This window comes from Apis dorsata, unplaced genomic scaffold (genome assembly GCF_000469605.1).
Source record: "Apis dorsata unplaced genomic scaffold, Apis dorsata 1.3 scaffold_73, whole genome shotgun sequence".
NCBI classification, from domain to species: domain Eukaryota; kingdom Metazoa; phylum Arthropoda; class Insecta; order Hymenoptera; family Apidae; genus Apis; species Apis dorsata.
The window spans coordinates 1,866,130-1,886,501 of NW_006263371.1; the positions used below are offsets into that span (position 1 = coordinate 1,866,130).

Sequence of the window (20,372 nt, forward strand, 5' to 3'; positions counted from 1 at the left end):
TATCACTGAGTGAAGAGACCAGGCCACGAGACGGCCGTGTAGTCAATCTACACAAACTCGAGTCGTCAGCACAGCAACTATAATAAAACAACAACAACAACAACAACAAAAAAAAGTCTCTATATATATAAATATAAATATAAATATAAATATAAATATAAATATATAAATACAAAATAAAAAAAAAATATATATATATATAAATACACAAAGTATATATATATATTAAGAAACGATTTAACGAAGGATCCCAAAAGTGTGATGGGAGAAAGTAACCTAATAATCAAGCATAAATTAACGTGTAAGTGTTCGTGGGTGCGAGAGAGTGTGCAAAGAGAGAACGAGAGAGAGAGAATGAAATAGAAGAGAATGCCGTTGAGAGGCTTCATCCGAATAAAGAATATCAGAACATGGCGAATCATTGGCTAAAAGGATGTACATAGAGATGGTGTACATGTACATAAAATTCACTTAAGGAAGCTTGGTTTTATCGAAGCAGCTGCATCTGGAAATGTTATCTTCTGCCAAAGGGGTGAGGAAAAAGCGAGCCACGTTATTCAGATTATGCGTACTTTTCCTAGTTGACTTGGGATAACGAAATCTTGGATTTTTGTAAATTTCTTTTATCTTTATTTATTTATTCTTTTTCTTTTTTTTTTTTGTTTCTTCGTTTCGATTAGATCTTCTCGGACATTCGATCGATAATTGGACGAATTATTTATATTTATTTATCCTCTAGAAATGGTTAAATGAGTGATAGAACAGGTTACGTGGACGATACGTGGATCTCTTTAATCGCGGATTTTTCTATCTAAATTTCCTAAATTTTCACAACCACCCCTATTCGCTCGCAATTAACCTTCACTAATTAGAAAACCTTCCTGGACTCGCAACCGGTGTCGCGCGTAAAATCGGGAAAACTAATTTAAGCAAAAACAAGGAAAGTGAAAAAAAGAGAAAGATAGAAAAAAAAATACAACAAAGAAAAACGTGGACAACAATGGAAAAAGGAAAAACTAATCAAATCAAAAAAAAAAAGAAAAAACGAAACTAAGGGTGCTGGGGCCAATAGTGTGTGCATTTTGAGTGGTGATCGTAGCCCACGTGTGTGAATGGAAGCAGACAAAGAACGAAAAAAATAAAGAAAAAAAAAAAAAAAGAAGGGGAAGCACGAAACAAGCGAAGAAAGGAACACGACCGAGGACAGAAATCGAGCGAGCGAGAGCGAGAGAGAAAGGGAGAGAAGGGAGCGAACGAGAGAGAAAGAGAGAGAGAGAGAGACTTATAACAACTTATTTAGATCCACGACGTGTCCGCGATGTTTTGGAAACGGTGCGTATCGTTCTCCAGCTCGAACAAAACTTGTGTTTTGCTCGGAACAGGAAACGTTTCCAACTGTAATTATACGTATTTTAATTAAAGTTGCGCGCCACTTGAGTGAAAAGAAGGAAAGAAAAAGAGAGAGAGAAAAGAGTGGTGAAATTTTTTCGCGCGCGTGTGTGAATATGTACGTGTACGCAGAAAGTTGAAGGTAAATGAAAGAAGGAAGGAAGGAAGAGGAAGCGAGATAGAGAGAGAGGACGAATACGGAATGAAAATGATTATCGTTGTTATTATATTGTCATTATAATTGTCATTGCACGAGTGAGAGCATGTGTGTGTGTGTGTACCTCTCTCTCTTCTTCTTCTTCAGCTTTTTTTCTTTCCGTTCTTTCCATCCCTTTTGCTCGCGACCCCACCCCCGGTCATCCATATGTGACTGTATAGATCGTAAGGAATGGCCACTGTGACACCGTTTTTCGACGAAAAACAGGTGGAAAGATGAATTTCCTTGAGATTTGATATTGGTGATCTCCTTGTCACCCTTGGTCGACATCTTTAGAGTAAAAGTTTTTTGATGATGAACAAAAACTTTGATAAATGATTAAAGATAGTTCGATTTCGATTTCAAAGGGAAGTTTGAGTTACAGAAGATGAAATTGAATTTATTAAGATGAAATTAATGGTATTACGCGAAAAAATCGAGAAAATTTTATATTGGCGTAAAAGCGAACAACAATTCAATAATTGAATAATTAAATTATTATAATTTGATAATCAAATTTATTTATATATTTTGGATATTAAATTTACGGTTCGAAAACAATGTAAATTTGTGAAAAGAAAAATTGTAATATTGGTGTTTTTTTTTTTTTTTGATCGAGGAAAAATGAAAGTGATTTAAAGGGTTGACTTTAAGAAGGGTGATAGGAATCGCAGATGTAAGAATATCGTAGAATGATCGTTCGATTCTTTATTTGCTCTGAAATAAATGTTTTCTTGTCATAATTTTGATAAAAAAAAGTGCTTGGAAAAATCAAAGATCACGTAGAAACTTTCTGAAAATTCGAAATGAACAAAATAAAAAGCTTGAAAATTGATATAAAAATCGTATTAAAATAAAGAAGTAACTATAAAAAAATTAAAAATTAAAAAGTTACATCTGTAATTAATTTCCTATTAACTCATCTTTAATAATTCACATCTAAAAAAGAAAAAAATATATAAATTAATCTCCATTCAAAAGATTAAGACAGTCCATGAATCCCAGAGCAACAAAGGAATCGAATCGATCGTGGACAATGGATTACAGAGAGAAAACCACGACATATCGATAAATTGAGAGAATTCGAGCAAGAAATTCAGAGAAGCTGCTAGGTAGCGCTAGGTAATCAATTATCTCGCCAACATCCAGAGGAATAGTAGACGAAACAAGGAAAAACTGAAACAAGGAAAAGAAACCAACTACAAAACACGCCATTTACCAGGAAACATTGAAAACAAAGAAAAAAAAAAAAAAAAAAAAAAAAAAAAAAAAAAAAAAGAAAGAAAGAAAAAAAAAAAAAAGAAAGAAAGAAAAAAAAAAAAAAGAAAGAAAGAAAAAAAAAAAAAAGAAAGAAAGAAAAAAAAAAGAATTCAAAATCTCGAGAGAGTACAGATATTTTTCACTTGAAACTATTTTAATTAAGAGACTGTGCTGATAACTGTGCGGACAAAGAGATAAATGACAGTAAAATTCGATCGCGTAAAATTACTCGATTCGCTATACATAATTGAATAGTTGGATATACATACTATAAATACGAGTATAAATACGAAATATAAATATTATAAATATTATACATACGTTACGTATATATATATATATATATATATAAATACACGAGGACAATTCGATGTTGGCTATAAACTTGTAAACTATTAGATAGATAAAAAGAAAGAAAGAATAAAAGAGATTAAGTGTCTGATAAGAAGATGATGAAAGGATTCGTCGATGTCCTAAGCGAACAAATTTTTATACTAGTCGAGACATTTCGACGATTTTGGTGTCATTGTTTAACTTTGCCATTTGTAAATTGTATTGTATAATTGATTAGTGTGATAAATATAAAGATTGTAGAGATTCTTTTATAAACGAAATATTAAACTTAGACTTGTTAAGTTTTGTCATAATTTTCTATTAGATTAATTGAAACTTATTGTAATTTTATTTATTAATTTGGAATTGACAATTATATTCGAATTAAATATGATACCTTTGCATGATATTTCAAATTAGTTTTTAAGTTAGATTCTGTATATAATTTATTAATTTGATACGTATCTAATTTATTAATCCGATTCTTTTAATTTAATTCGAATTCTTAGTCTTTTAGGATTATACAATAATAATTTCTCAACACAGATCATTATTCACATTTGTAATTCGTATTTGGAATAAATTACATTTAATCAATTCTCGTGAAATTTACTTTAGTCAATTCCAAAAAAAAAAATTAGCAAACGATAAAAAGTAATAATTTTTTTTCGAAGTTTTTTATATTGTGATATTCAAATATAGTGACACAAAAGCGTCGAAGTGTTATAAAAAAATATCATCGATCAGATTCATTCCTCGGTTTATGTCAGACATATGAGAATCGAAAATCAAGAAATCGAGAGATTAAAACATAAAAAAATCCTCAACGTGTGTCGAAAAGGAGAAAGAAAATACGACACACGTTCCGCCATTTTTATTCTCCCAATCGCAAGAAAAAAGCGAGACACGGTTCCGATCCTTTATTTCTTCACGAGAAAAAGGGGGGGGGAGGAAGAACTACGAAGAGAACGAGTTTTTTCTGTAAATAATAGCTTTAATGCGATTTTTCACATAAGAGAACAAAACAAACAAAAAAAAAAAAAAAAAAAAAGGGATTGAAATTGAAGAAATTACGAAGGAGAAGGAAAAGGGGAAGACGAGGGGGGAAGAGAAAGAGAAATCTCTTTTTTTTTTTTAAAAAAAATCTTTAATGCGATTTTTCACAAAAGAAAAAAAAAAAAAAAGGGATTGAAATTGAAGAAATTACGAAGGAGAAGGAAAAGGGGAAGACGAGGGGGGAAGAGAAAGAGAAATCTCTTTTTTTTTTTTAAAAAAAATCTTTAATGCGATTTTTCACAAAAGAAAAAAAAAAAAAAAGGGATTGAAATTGAAGAAATTACGAAGGAGAAGGAAAAGAGGAAGACGATGAGTGAAGAGAAAGAGAAATCTCTTTTTTTTTTATAAAAAAATAAGAAACAAAGAAAGGGATGAGAAAGGGAAGAAATGAAAAAGGAACAATTAGAAAGATTCGTGAGGAGAATGTGGTTTTATATAGAATGCGAGAGTGTAGATTTCAGGGTATTTATATCGAGGGTTAAATAGTTAAATATACGAGAAAAAAATATTTAAATATAAATTATATTATAAATATAAATATATACATATATATATAAATATTTGAGAGAATATAAATATGTGTAATTATATATTTATATCCTATCAATATATATATATATTTATATATATATATATACTATGTTTTTATTGTTGTGAAGTTACTGAAAAATGGTCGACGAGCGCGAATTCGTTGGCTCTCTCATGTTTCATCGAAAAATGATTTTCTCTCGATTGTCATCTTTTTATTTTCTATCGAACTTAATTGTTTAGCTTGATTCTTCATCGAACGAATCACTGGTACGAAAAATAACGAAATGGATTTTTTTCATAATCTCCATCCTCTTCTTTTTAAGCAAGAAAATTCTTTTTTACCATCAGACGATAATGCCATATAAATATCGATAACGATTTGAATTTTTAAATTTTTCTTTCAAAATTTTTGAATTCCAAACATAGATAGAACAAATCCATTTGCATAAATAGCTATCTTAAGCTATTTTAAATAGCTATCTAAAAGGATTCTTTCTCAGTATCAGGAAACACAGATCTTATAGCTCTTCAAAGTTCCTCAGAGATCAGTGAGTATTTGATCTCTTCGAGTGGCGCTAGAAACGGTTTCATTTCACGTTCAAAACTCTTGAGAGGAGAACAAATCTCTGATCCGTGTTCTAATCGACAGTTTCCAGCGCTGCAATGATTTTCCACCGTTCGTAAACTTCAGTTCGAAATTTTTTCGTTTTCGTTATTCTTGAAAAAAATTCCATTTCTTATTATGATAATTCAATATCTTTAATTCGTGACAACTATTTAAATAATAATATTTTCTAAAAATTATGTATATAATGGATGAAATTACAATGATCCTTGGACGACAGAGAGAGAAACGTTCGATGAAATAATGATTCTGTTCCGAGACGAATGCAACAGAAATGTATCCGCGTTCCTTCGATGATGTAAAGTGATGTTTATATCGTAAATGAGGATTCGAAAGACAGGTATTTGCGGAGGTGCGTAATGGGGGAGAAAAAAAAAAGATGGTTTCGAAAACGATTTGGACTATTTTCAAGGTGATAGGATCAAAGATTGAACGATTAGTAAAGAATCTAATATTTAAATTAAGTATACAATATATAACTACATTCCTAATTTTAGAAATTTAAAACGTTTCTCTATGATCAGAAATAATCATATTTGAAAGAAGATAAAAATAATTTCAATTGCACAAGTCACGATACACCATGTGATTCAAATAAAATTCGTATTTCATCATCAAATTTTTCATAAAGAGAAAGCATTATAAATATTTTGCGAAATGAAATTTCATTAAAAAAAAAAAAAAAAAAAAATGAGAAGAAATATCGTAGCCATTTTCAGAAGATTAAAAAATTTAAAATTAGAATATTTTTTTTTTTTTTTTTTTGTTTAGATTTCAAAGATCTTCACCTATCACCAATTCATAAATTTATTTCGAAAAAAAAAAAACAAAATGCACTGAAAATAATTCGTTCCCTAACCTCGTCGCGCGCACACTGCCTGTAGAACGAAACACAACGACTACTACCCGTCTCTAGTCTTAGTAATTTACATGGTAATTTCGATTTTGTAAATTGAAGAATCGAGGAATGAGCTTTTGAAACCCTCGATCGAGAAAATTCGAATTTGCTATTTATAGTTTTAGATTATATTATACTTGATTAATAACTATACTAATTTTTCACAATGGCTATGCAAATTACTATCACTCATTCATTATAGTGATATTAATTTCAAACTATAATAAATTTGAACTACTATAATAGAATAGTAAAAGCTGAGAAATTTTTAAAAGAAATTTTTAAAAGAATTTTTAAAAAATTAATCAAACCGATCAATTATCTATTCATCGTCGATTTTTTCTTTTAATTTCTTGAGAAATAATAATAATAAATTTCGCAAAAAAAAAAAAGAATCCACGAATCTTACAAATGGAGGAAAAATCGACGAAGAAAGAAAGAAATTGAAAAGGATGAAAGTTCATTTCGAATTTTGAAGAATAAATTTTGAGATCTCGATCGAGGGTTAAGGCTGCAACCAACCATCTTGATATACCCGTACTAATCACGCTAGAATAAGGATAGCCGCGTGTAAAAGACGCCTGATACATTTTTTACCGAAAGAAAAAAAAGAAAAAAATAAAAAAAAAAAATAGAAGAGGAGATATCAGCGTTATCTCGAACCATGATAGAGTTAAGAGTGGAAGGGGAGTGGAAGTTACCCTGAGAGTGGAACTTTAAAAAAAAAAAAAGAAATGAGATTAATACGCGTTTCATGCGCTCCGTAATTCTCAAGAGAGAAAAGAGAATTTTATCATATTTCAAATTTCGAGTTTTCGAAACGTCAAGCTTTGTACCGTGAAAACCACGATTCTTTGCGTGATCAATAATAACGTTTCGATGTTGATTGAAGAAAGGAAGAAGAGAAAATATATACAGACATACATACACATACACACACATACACACATACACACATGAACTATTACCATGATACTTATTAATGTAAATGGTTTTTCATTACTATATTATAGATGTTACTTAATAATATATTTACAAATAATTAAACGGGAGTTTGTGGTGGTTTTATTCATAAACCTTGACTGTCCTAATTTAAGAATCATATTTGGATGATTTTTTTCACAAATTTTTGCATCCTTCGAAATTTTTTTGTTTAATTTATTATCTATTTTTTTTCTTCTAATTTTATCGTTTGTTTTTATATTTTGTGAGATAATTTGAAAATTATTAGAATAGAATATGTACAAAAACATTTTGAAACCGTAATGAAAATTTTTTCCAAGTGTGTTTCATCATTAAAAATTGAATTTATTAAAAATATTAATTTATAAAAATTACTCGTTCAAGTTACAGGTTATTGAAAAAAATTTTTCCAAAAAATTCTTTTTCTATAAATTACAAAATAAAAAAAAATCTATGGAGATATGTAAATGATGAAAAAAAGGTGAACAACAAAGTTCCGACAATAAATATGTTTTATTACACATATATCTCGTACGAGGGTTACACGATATTAATACATGTTCATTTAACTGTCCAGCAATCAAACACGTTGTATTCATTTTTCATTTCATCTTTTTTTTTTCTTTTTTTTTCTTTTTTTTTTTTTTCTTTTTTCTCTTTAATTCCTCTGTCACCTCTCGCAATCATGAGCGTCTTATCATCGTGACCATGTCGCTTGATACACGTCATCGTCATCACCATTGTCATTTCGATCGTAATTCTTAAATATACAATAAAATTGCACACATAGTCACCTCATGAAAATCATCATCTCGACAAGTTACAACTTGCGATACACGTTAAAACATTGTAATTAGTCACGAGAGGAAGCTTGCGATATATCATAGATTCAGTTCAACTGAAATCAAGGGAGGAGGGTAAAAGAAAAAAAAAGAAAACAAAATCGTAGATAGTATCGTAGTAAAGAAAATCTTGGAATTAAATCTATATAATGATATCAGGGCACAAGACAAACGGATAAAAAGGAGAAAAGAAAATCATACGTATTTTTTTACCTTTTTTTTTCTTTCTTTCTTTTTTTTTTTTTTTTTTTTTTTTTTTTTTTTTTTTTTTTTTTTTATTTTTTATTTTTTTTTTTTTTTTTTTTTTTTTATTTTTTATTTTTTTTTTTTTTTTTTTTTTTTTATTTTTTATTTTTTTTTTTTTTTTTTTTTTTTTATTTTTTATTTTTTTTTTTTTTTTTTTTTTTTTTTTTTTTTTTTTTTTTTTTTTTTTTCTTTTTCTTTTTACTTTTTCCCGTCGTTCGATCGGTCGTTCTAGCTCGAACTTCTTGGATCATCGCGTTCAAATTTGTATTTTCGAGCGGAATTCTTCAAGGGATCCCAAAATGGAACAGCGTCATGTCAGTTCGTTTAATTCATATCGTCTTTTTCGCGGTTTAAACGTTTAATTATCATTAATTATCTGGTCGCTTACGCCCTAAAGAAGATTCGCTTGTTTTTTTTTTTTATTCTTACGTATTTCTTTTTTTTTTTTAAAACTTTTTCTTGCTTTTTTTTTTCCTTTTTTTTTGTTTTTTTTTTCGTTTACAGGTTAATTTCTCAGCTTAATATCTAGTCGTGTACTCGTAGCCTTACGTAAATTATTCTTAATGATCTAAGCTTGGTGGCCAGCACCAAAAAACACTCACTAGATTCACTGCCTACGGACACAGATACGGGTTTCGCCTCTTTCTCGAGCAACTCACGCGCGTCGGCCATTTTGTTTCGCTTAGAGGGAACCATTTTCTTATCGTCGTCGAGTCGAATATCGCTCCTGTTCTACGAGAGTCTCATTGATATCTCTCTCTCTCTCTCTCTTTTTTCTTCTTATTCATTATTAATTAATTGTATAAAAAAGGAAAATAAAAAGCATCGTAGAAAAACGCAAGATCCGATGGGAATTTACAAAGAATATATTAGGGTGATAATTTCGATGAATGTGCTTCGAGAAAGAGTGCGACGAAGAATCGACGCTCGATTATCGAGACGACGTGATTTTTCCGGCTAATGCTCGAGCGTCGATCCTTTAAATTTGAGCGATTCACAGACATCCAAGCGAGAGAGTACTTCGTTACTTCATTGTCTCGATTTTTTTTTTTTTTAAATATTTTCTCAGTATTTTTTCATTTTTGTTTTCTTTTTTTGGTTCATAGTCTCGTTTCTTTAACACATCGAACTGCAAGAAACCTAGCTAATTAATTCTTCACCTCGTTTAGTTCCCTAAAATAATCTACCATCGCTAGAAGCCAGAACGCGCGATGATTTCTCGCTGTTTATTCGCATCGTGTGTTTTTTCGATTAAAATATATATATATATATATACATATATGATATATATATATGTATATAAATATATATCAGCTTTTTCAAATTCTTTGTTTATTCAGGATGAAGAAGAAAAAAATTCAAAGTTCGATCTTTCTGTTCGTTACCCGAACGACGTAGTGACTAACATTACTCTTTGGTTAAAAACGATCGCGTATATATGTGTGTAATGCATGTGTTTGTGTCTATTTGTGTGTACATGTGTACGTGTGTGAGTGTGGTATGAATGCGAAAACAAAGCTTCAGAATCTACCGTAATTTGAATATAAACTCAAAGGAAAGGCCAGCCTTCTAATATTAAAATTAACCATTCATCCGCCCAGTGGCGTCATCTATCACGTTCATCAATATTTACAAACGCGATTCCTCCCAATTTTTCATCCCCTTTTATAACATCCTCTACTAAGCTCTCTAGTCGGCGAGCGATGATTACGAAAGTCTTACGATTAGGGATAGGCTTAGTTCTAGACGAGTTATTAGGTAGTTGTCAAGATGCAATCATCGGAGAACCAAGGATGAACGTAGAAAGCGCTGACGACTACTGTTTACTCTAGCTGTCTTCTTCTGATCGGCATCTAACCCCTGACCCTCCTCATCGATCATCCTCTTATCATCCTTCTTCCACTTGTCCCAACTTCGTGTCCTCTTTCTTCTTCTTCTTTCTCTGCACAGCATTTCTGGAGACGAAGAAACGACCATCCAACTCGAACAAATTTTATTTTTTTTTTTTCGACACATTTTCTTCGACGAAAGAAATTCGGCCCAATCATTGATCGACCGAGGGTCAGCTGGCTGCGCAAAAGATCCTCCGAATCGTTGAAGTATTACGGCCTGGAGCCGTTTGTACCGTGTAATTGATATGTCAAGATAGGATCCTATCACTGAGGCGAGATGAGACTTTCTTGCGTTTCATTTTTTTCTCCTTTTTTCCCCCTCGAGTCGCATCATTTTCACATTTTCTCATTCTATATTATATAGTAATCAAGGAAGATCGTGCAAAGACGATCGTCTTTACACGTCCGCCTGGGTAATTATACAGGTACTTGGTGAAGAGATTCGTGCCCTCCGTTCGAGCCAGGTACGCGCCAATCTGGGGGGAGGGAAGGGACGCGATCGAACGACAACAAGTGGGTGGGGAGAGAAGCGACAATGGTAACAACGACGATGCTACATTCTCTGTCCGTCGAGGATGGTCCATCGTAGATGACGCTATCGTAGACGCCTCGAACCAGCCGAGACGCATCGATCGCAATGATCGCCGCTCGTTGCTGAGGCCCGCGTCAGCTTTGGAGCGAACGATCGCGTCAATGGGCAGCATCCTTCTTCTTCTTCTTCTTCTTCTGGACACTGATCCTCCGAGCTGATTTCCCGCTTGTTGATGACGCGTGAGAAAAGACATTTTCCATTTTGTTCCAGAGGTAGTCTGAACTAGCGGCGACTAGACGTTCCATTCATTCGGTTACGTTTCTCTTTCTTTCGTTCGACTTTTCCCCTTTCTCTCTCTTTTTCCGTCCTTCTGTTCCGAGACGAGACACCTTCCACCGTTCCGGGGAGTGGAGAGCTTGGCCAAAAGGTCAATAGGTCGACACAAAGAGACCTGGCCAGCGGCAGCGAGTTAACTGTCACTGACGCACACGCCACCAGGTCTGCTGCACCTTCTCGTGGAGCTTTCTGCAAATACCCGCGAGCCTCCGTCACATCCCAGCCTCTGCTGCGTTCTCATCCGTCTCACCGCCCCCTTCCTCGCTCGCCAGGATCGTTTTCGCAGCTCCAACCGTATCCCCGATTTCCGTTGTTTCACCTGTTTCGTCGCCTTCTTCCAGTGTCACCTGGAGCAACAATCGATTTAGGTTAGATTCTCTATGGGTGTTCGAAAGTAGGGGAATTTACAAAGTGATTCTTACCTGGAAGTGTATTCTATCGGATTGCTGCTCGTTCCCTTGCTGCTGTTGCTGTTGATCATCAGACGGCGGCGACGGAGGGATCATAGATTGATACCAGTCTCGATTCTCCTCTAACGTATCCAGGATATCCTGAGCATCCGGGTGTACCAGGTCGGCCCAGGTTTCCCAGAGAGGGTGCACGATATAATCTATGAAGCCGACCTGCGACTTCTCGATAGTGGCACTGTGCCTGTCACACATCGGGCTTATATCCATGTTCTGCTCGCGTTCCCGATCCCCTTGAAGGAAGAATTCCTCCATCAACAGACCCACCCATCGCCGATAGAGAGGCAAAGGTTTGGTAGGATTGGACAGGTCGGCACAGTGGACCAGGTTCTCCAGGACCTGGATTCGGTCCGTGTAGTTGTCCAACAGAAGCACGCCAGAACCAGCCACCTTCTTCGTTTCCACCATAGTTTTCAGATCGGCCAACAGAGACATGTGCTTGGACATATCTGTAGATAGGACCATGTCGATTACCATCTTCCTAAGCGTCTGGCGTTGCTTCTTCGTCATGTTCACGAAAATGTCGCAGCCTTCGTTCTGAAGTAACTTGAACGCCACTGCCAGGTGGTGGTTCTCCAGAACGGACTCGTCATTGTACATTAGGGCGAGCTCGGAGCCTATAACACAGGATTTTTTGATTCTTATTCTATATTCAATCAAATCTCTCAATACCCAATAGTGATTACAAATAATTATTATTGAATCGTCTAGGTGAGTCTAGGTTATGAAATACTCACTCGAATTTATAAGGAACTGGTTGGTGAGTCCAGGATGGTCCACGTCGTGAATGGTGGCTGCAAACAGAGCGGCTGTGATTTCCAACGGCGTGAACACGGACTGCAATCATGCGGAAACGTTTCAATTAATCCATCAGTCGACATTGATCCACAACATCGATCCAAGTTCAGAAGTTTATCAATTAATATGAATTCTGAACGAGGCAAGGCATTTAACGGATCAAGTAAATAATAACACACTCTTTCAGCGTTGAAACAACGATCTGTCGATTAGAATTTTTTTTTTTTCTTTTTTTTGTTTTACCGATAGAAGAGAGTTAAGCGTATTGTTATTTATGGATACTTTATCAACGATAAATGATAATATTAACCTCGAGTGCGGGTGTGTTGAGCAGAGTGTGAGTAGATTGGGTCACATCGGCGGCATGCAGGCTATTGTGGAAGGGATTGTCTTTGACGTAGTGATCCTCGAGGGTCATCATGAAGGTCACAAAGGTCTTGGGTGGTATGGCCAGCGATTTGAGCAAATCCCGGGTCTGGAAGGCTGTGTAGGCGACGCAGGTCAGCGGTCTGTTGTTGCTTAATTCGCCTATCCTGAAGATATCGATGCCCCATTTGTCGATGTCTGAGAGAAGCTATAAATATCACAAATTAAGGTCAGTTCATGAATGATTCATTTTTTTTGTATAATCATCATAGAACAGACATATAAAAAAAGATTTCTATAAAATGAGATTTCTAATAATAATAATCTAATCTTTTTTTTCTTTTTTAATCTTTTAATCCTTAATCTCTGATTTATCAAAAATATTTATGTGTGATTTATTATCACACGCACACGCACGAGAATATTTTGATTTGTTTATGATAATGAAAACAAATTATCTTCTAGAGAAATGTAAATTGTCTGTTTATTTTCTGGCTCGAACAGATTGATCTTTCAGACATTTTTTTCGAAGACTGAATCCACGAAATTGATTCTGGAAAAAAATCAATTAGCACCGACTCGATTAGAAGGCTGTTAATTGTTTAAAAAAGGCTCGAGAAAATTGTTAAATGAAGGTGAAACAATTAATATCATTTAACGTAATCCGTGCCCAATTTTCAAATTATATCACTATGATAATAAAACGTATAATTGTAATAATAATGATAATGATAATAACTAACTTTGTAATACATCAGCGGTGGGCGTGAAAATAAATTTTCTTCCGCTTAAAATATTCCGAATTTCAAATTGTTTGTTAGAATTTCAAGTAAAATTATCAAGAAATTTATCAAGATCTTGGTAGAATCAAGCAATCAGGATTAATTTAAACATTCGACCCCCATTTAGCTAAAACAAACAAACAAACGATTGGCCACTGTCGCGGGCTAAATAAGGAGTTGGCATCGCATTTAGCGATTCCGAGCCGGTACGCGTGGGCTCGGGGACGATTCTAAGACCTCGAGAGAGAGGCGTGCTTAACCTGCTGGCTGCATCTGACCAGGAAGCGCCTTTATTAGCATACAAAAGCGGTAGACGGTGATTATGTGAAAGTTATATATATATATATATATTCTCTATACGAGGAAAGAGGGAATCGATTATGCATGATGACACACGAAATTCCATTGTCAAGCGTGAAAATAAATTTTCGATTGAAATTCTTTTTTTATTTTATTTTGATGGAACAGGAAATGCTCGATGCTCGATCGATCGAATAATGATAAATCGAAGTCGATATTCCACGGATAGGAGAATGAAACGTTAAACGTAGAGCGAAATCGTGGCCTAGATAGAGTTAATTATTTAAATTTGATTTTGAAAAACTCTTCGCGAACGATTTTTTTTTTAATCGTTTGAAGATCAAAAATAGAAAGTGTTCGAAATTGTTGCAATACAATGATATTATTGATATATAATCGGAATTAGAAATTTAGCTTAAAGAATACAGAAAGGTGAATTCTGAATCGATTCGAAAAAACAAGCTAGGGTTTGTTGGGTAAATAAATCCGAGAGTATTCGATTCGGCATTCGGGTTTACTCGGAATCGAACTCTTAAAACGCGAAACAAGACGCAGATCAGACAGACCCCCACTCAAAGATTCTGGAAAAATTAAAATTGGAGGTTATGCCGAGAATTTTGTCGAAAATTTTAAACAAAATTTTTTTACGTCATACGGTAAAATCAAAATATATGAAATATAAAGTTAAATAAAATATTTTTAAAAAACGTATTTTTTAAAATATTTTTAAAACGTACCTCACAAGATGCAGAAAGAAAAAGGAAAGAAAATTCCAGGAGAACAGAAAATTTTTCTTATTTATAAAAATTGCACGCAACTTCGATTCCATTTTCTTTGCTATGATATATTACAAAATTGAGGTGCAAAAAATAATTATGGCAATGATAAGAAATTCTAGAAACTGGGTTATCGTTGGCTATACCGACCTCGTCCCAAATTTTTCGTCAACGTGTGAGTGCCACGATCGTAAACAGAATCGACCTTTCGAACGATCGACGTCTATTATCAGTTTTACGGTGGATCACGTACGATTTAACGATGGCGGCGCAAATAGACTTTTCGATGGAAACAGAGGAATGGGGGTACACGATTTTACGACTTGCCGCAAATTTTTATCTCTTTTCCGCAGTCACTGCAGAGAAATAACCACTAGATAAGAATAAAATTAAATATATAAAACATTAAATATATTATAAATTATTTATATAATATAAATTATTATAATATTATAAACATTAAATATATTATAATTAAATACATGAAACAAGAATTTGTTTATCACTTGATGAAACTCGATCAATGTTTTACGATCTATTTCACAGATCTGACAATCAATGTTTGTCCCGATTTATAAACAAACGAAGAAGATTGAAAAATTTCCACGATAATACAGTTCGAGGAATAGCGTGTTTGAATTAGTTGGATTTTTTTTTTCCTCTTCTTCAGTTCACCTTTTCTCCGCTCTGACCCTTTTGTTTGCCCTGTTAATTCATAAATAATGAATACAAATATTGAACAAACGAGGACATCGTTCGCCAGATAGGGAAATTTCCTAGATGAGATGATGCAATGTACATTGATGCAGAACTGTGTTGCGCCGATGGATCGAGATAAGAATAAGAATTCGAGGAACGAAAGGGATCAAGGATGATTTCACCGCGGAATATTTTGTCCCCATCGCGTGGAATATCTCTCCTCGCTCCCGTTCCATCATCTCTCGTAATTTATTGTCATTATATCGCCGATTCCAGAAATTTAATATCATCAAATCGTTAACCAATTTATCGTAGGTGTGTGTGTATACATGTACCTGCATCTGGGTTAACGAAACATCTCCGGGTTCCTCTACGAACGGAATCTTTGAAGTGATCCAGAAAAAGAAAATGTGTCACAGATATAAACAAAGAAGTATATACGATCTAATATATGCGGAACGTCGTACAAAAATCGTATAAAAACTCGTCTTTGAACTATATCAGAGATCATACGTATTTTTTTTCTTTTTCTTTTTCTTCTTTTTGGCTAAAATCAACAGGGAAGCAGAGTTAATACTCTTTGATTCGTGGAGGGATGGAGACTGCAGAAGATTCTCGTGTAAATTTAATTTAATGGATTTAAAGGGGTTTTTAAAATCGTGATTCCTATATGTAATTTAATCAAAGAAGCGAAAGTTAATTTTTAAAATTAAAATAGAGAGAGTGTTAATTTCCAATAATCGTTTTCCATGGATCAATGTCTAATTCACGTTAGATAAATCGTTGGATTTAAGTATAAGAGATAAGATTGAAGAAGAAGGTTGAAGTAACCCCTTATGCGATTTCCCACTCTATCAAACATTGAAACCGGTTGTGCAAGTGTGTTTTGAACACTTGCTGGGGAGACAACTGAATCCGTAATCGAGGCCTTCCGGATGAGTAGAAAGTGTAGAGTACCGTTAATTAATTTCGCTTTCGCGACATTCTGTTTCGCGTTCTGGGAACCGTGTTACGCAACATGCGAATGATTCATTTCACGAGAAGTTATTTAACGATTAAAAACGATTATCAATGATAATATCGAGCAAATCGTGATTCTTAGAATAATATCGTTGATTAAAATTAGAATAATTATAATTTATCTTCAAACTTAGATTTATCCAATTTTTCTTGATCACTAACTCTATGATACAATTACTTAAATTTATAAATACATAATTTTAATATTCAAATCGTATGCGTGTGCGTGGAAATATATTAAAATTACAAATTTCTACTATAGCATACTACAATATATATAGTATACTATAATATATTATAGTAGATACTATATAGTGCTATAGTAGTTAAAACTATAGTATATAGTTTTTTCGTCAAATAAAAATTAATAATCAGAATTAATATTATACTATATACTCTAATATATTATAGTAGATACTATATAGTGCTATAGATATAGTAGTTACTATAGTATCTAGTTTTTTCGTCAAATAAAAATTAATGATTAGAATTAATATTATAGTAGATACTATATAGTGCTATAGATATAGTAGATACTATAGTATCTAATTTTTTTGTCAAATAAAAATTAATGATCAGAATTAATATTATACTATATACTGTAATATATTATAGTAGATACTATATAGTGCTATAGATATAGTAGATACTATAGTATCTAATTTTTTTGTCAAATAAAAATTAATGATCAGAATTAATATTATACTATATACTATAATATATTATAGTAAATACTATATAGTGCTATAGATATAGTAGATACTATAGTATTTAGTTTTTTCGTCAAATAAAAATTAATGATCAGAATTAATATTATACTATATACTATAATATATTATAGTAGATACTATATAGTGCTATAGATATAGTAGATAATATCTACTAATAGTATCTAGTTTTTTTGTTAAATAAAAATTAATGATCAGAATTAACATTATAGTAGATACTATATAGTGCTATAAGTATAATAGATACTATAGTATCTAGTTTTTTCGTCAAATAAAAATTAATCATCAGAATTAAAGCGAGACACGTTTCACTCATCTTTTGTAGCCCATCGAACGATATCAAAGGAAGTAAAACTATTCCTACCTTGCCGAGCTCCTCCTCGTGGGGTGTCTCCACGCCGTGAAGCGGTACACGTTCCCCTGTGAAGCTGTTCGTGTGCGTAAGGGGTCGCTTCACACCGCTTATGTGGGACATCGCGGCCGGGCCTCTTTGGGCCCGGTCCTTCTTCTTTGCCACCCTCGCATCCGTACTTCCGGCTGCTGCAACCGCATCCTCGATCCGCAGGGAGGGTAGGTCCAACTCTTGTTGCTTGTCTGTGAATAAAAGTAACGGATGATTTGTTGTTGAACACATTGGAAAGAAATATTTAGTATATTGATAGTAATTACAGTATATATGTATATATATATATAATTTATAGTATTGTATAATAATGTAGGGAATTAGAAAATTATTTTGTTAAATATACTGGAAAAATGTGACATAGAATAGTATATAGAGCATTATTAAGTTAATTACAGTATTGCAGTAGTATAGTATAGTAGCAAAATGACAAGATAATTTATTTTTTTATTACTTTATAATATTAAATAATAATGTATAATGGAGAATAAAAAATTATTTTATTAAACGTGTTAAAAAAAATATTTAGTATAATGTAGTATAAAGTATAGAGCATTGTTAATAATTATAGTATTTTAGTATAATATAATATAGTAGCAAAATGATGAATAATAAGATAATTTATTTTTTTATTCCTTTATAATATTACATAATAATGTAAATTATTAAAAGAATTAAGAAATTAGTATAGTATAGTAGCAAAATGATAAGATAATTTATTTTTTTATTCCTTTATAGTATTCTATAATAATGTAATGGAGAATTAGGAAATTATTTTATTAAATGTGTTCAAAAAAAATATTTAGTATAATGTAGAGCAAGTTAATAATTACAGTTAGTATAGTATAGTAGAGTAGCAAAATGATGAATGACAAAATAATTTATTTTTTTATTCCTTTATAGTATTGTATAATAATATAGTGGATAGTTAGAAAATTATTTTAGCAAAATGGTCAAAGATGATTACATCAAGATGATTTGTTTCTTTTCTCTTTTCTTGATTACATTCAGTTACTTTCACAATTATATAATAATGAGAAACAGAAATATTCAGCCTCTTGAAGGGATTATTCTTTTTTTTCTTTTTTTGAAAGTTGTTCTTGTTTAATTAATTTTCATTCAAGTAATCGGGGAAATAATAATTTACACATAGAATTATTAAGAAACATGGTGAAAATAATACTGATCATGGTTTATAACGTTATCTAATATGACGAAATGATAGAAAGTATAATTAAATAATCATCGTTTCGAAAATTTTAATCAATTATCCCAACACGTGCATAATTAATTAATTCGAACTCCATTATCGATTATTTTACTCCATTGAGAAATATAGACCGTTATTCTTCAATTTTTCAACTTATTTATAAATAATAAACGCGCGAGAAGTAATCTTAATCTGCATCTTTGCAACAACAAAGAGAAGGCAGTCCGCGTAAATAAGAAGCCGATTCCTCGTTTCACGAGCAAAAAGGAGTTGAGCGGCAGACAAAGAGCACAGAAATGGGATGAATGATCGTGGAACATGTGTATGCATTTACGGAGTTTCAAGGGCTTTTAATGCGTAAGAAAGTCTACGTTATTCTTATTGTCCCTGATAAATCAGCTCCCGGTGTTGGCCTCGATAAAGTGGCAAATTATCTTCTTTTTTTCCCCTCCCCCCCCTTCCTTTCTTATTAGTTTTACGTCTCGTCTCGTATTTGGTTACACAAACGAACAATTAAAAATTCCTTCTTTCAATTTTAATCGAAGGAATAAGCTTATACATGGAGCATATATTACACAATAATACAGGGATAATATTCCAAGTAGATTTTGAAAAAAAACTTACCAAGGAAGGTGCTGCATATGTATTCCGATATCTGGTTGCCGGATTTCGAGGATTCTGAGAAATGGGACAGCTCTTTGTTCAGCATACGCTTGAACTGTAATCAGAAAAAACAAATACACGTTTAATTAAATTTCTTTAGATTAGATTCATATTTTCTTTCATTATCCCTTAACGTAACCTAATCTCCAATTTCTATTCGTTCATCGAGAGACAATCATGAGAAGTAATCTGAATCTCATTGTGAGACAACCACGTGGCAAAGATTGATCGGAACGCAAGCCGCAAAATCCAAGAATTCCAAGATGGACGCACATCTTGGATCCGAGCAAGTTATCTCGTAAAATTTACAATGTTTGCTCGTCTGTTGCGCGCAATTTCGACGCATATAGTTTGTTTAGACGTAGATCACAGGCTTCTCCTCGCTGTCACAAGCGTTATCAAGAGTTCATCATCTCAGCCAATGAAAGAATTCCTACGTCTATGTAGTTCGATGCAAATGGGATGGGTTGGAAGAAACGGCAGCAAGAGTGGACTGACCTGTTATCTCGATCGATACAAGTTCGAGATCTGTAACACTCTGTGTTTACTCTTCCAGCTGAGCAGCTCGTGCTCACGGTGTGATAACACGACTAATGAATGAGTTTCTTCGCTCCTTGTTATATATATATAAGAAAATATTGTGTTTAATTATTAAGTTACGTTTCGAAGAAGATTTTTAAATATTCAGAAATGGTTTTTCGATTCCTTGAATATTTTTTTTTTTGTTACTTGTTATTTAATTGTTGAAATCATCAGTCTGAAAGTTATATATATTAAAAGTAGGTTTTGAATTCTCATATTACCAAATATGGTCATTTAAATATTAACTATATTATTAAATATAACTGTAATAGATAGGTTTCTGTGAATTTTGTTATTTTTTATTTTTTATTATTATTTTTTACATATATATATGTAAGAGAATATTGTGTTTAATTATTAAGCTACGTTTCGAAGGAGATTTTTAAATATTCAAAAATGGTTTTTTGATTGCTTGAATATTTTTTTTTTTTGTTACTTGTTATTTAACTGTTGAAATCATCAGTCTAAAAGTTATATAT

The 20,372-nt window shown here is 32.6% G+C and overlaps 2 protein-coding genes across 20 annotated transcripts in view; one reads left to right on the forward strand and one right to left on the reverse strand.

The window, feature by feature from the left end:
• The window catches only part of LOC102677831, a 352,155-nt gene extending 351,570 nt beyond the window's left edge, over window positions 1–585 (forward strand). Inside the window, exon 15 of the mRNA XM_006610354.2 lies at window positions 433–585. Within this exon, the coding sequence (XP_006610417.1) occupies window positions 433–585 (153 nt within the window). The remainder of the gene's footprint in view (window positions 1–432) is intronic.
• Window positions 586–10,572: 9,987 nt separating this feature from the next.
• LOC102675631 (cAMP-specific 3',5'-cyclic phosphodiesterase) overlaps window positions 10,573–20,372 on the reverse strand; it is a 256,477-nt gene continuing 246,677 nt past the window's right edge. For all 19 annotated transcript variants that reach the window (XM_006610344.2, XM_031507976.1, XM_031507978.1 and 16 more), the window contains 6 exons: window positions 19,273–19,366; window positions 17,400–17,629; window positions 12,675–12,938; window positions 12,304–12,403; window positions 11,522–12,183; window positions 10,573–11,446 (listed from right to left, as the gene is read on the reverse strand). In XM_006610344.2, coding sequence (XP_006610407.1) covers window positions 11,312–11,446; window positions 11,522–12,183; window positions 12,304–12,403; window positions 12,675–12,938; window positions 17,400–17,629; window positions 19,273–19,366 — 1,485 coding nt within the window. In that variant the 3' untranslated portion in view covers window positions 10,573–11,311. The remainder of the gene's footprint in view (window positions 11,447–11,521; window positions 12,184–12,303; window positions 12,404–12,674; window positions 12,939–17,399; window positions 17,630–19,272; window positions 19,367–20,372) is intronic.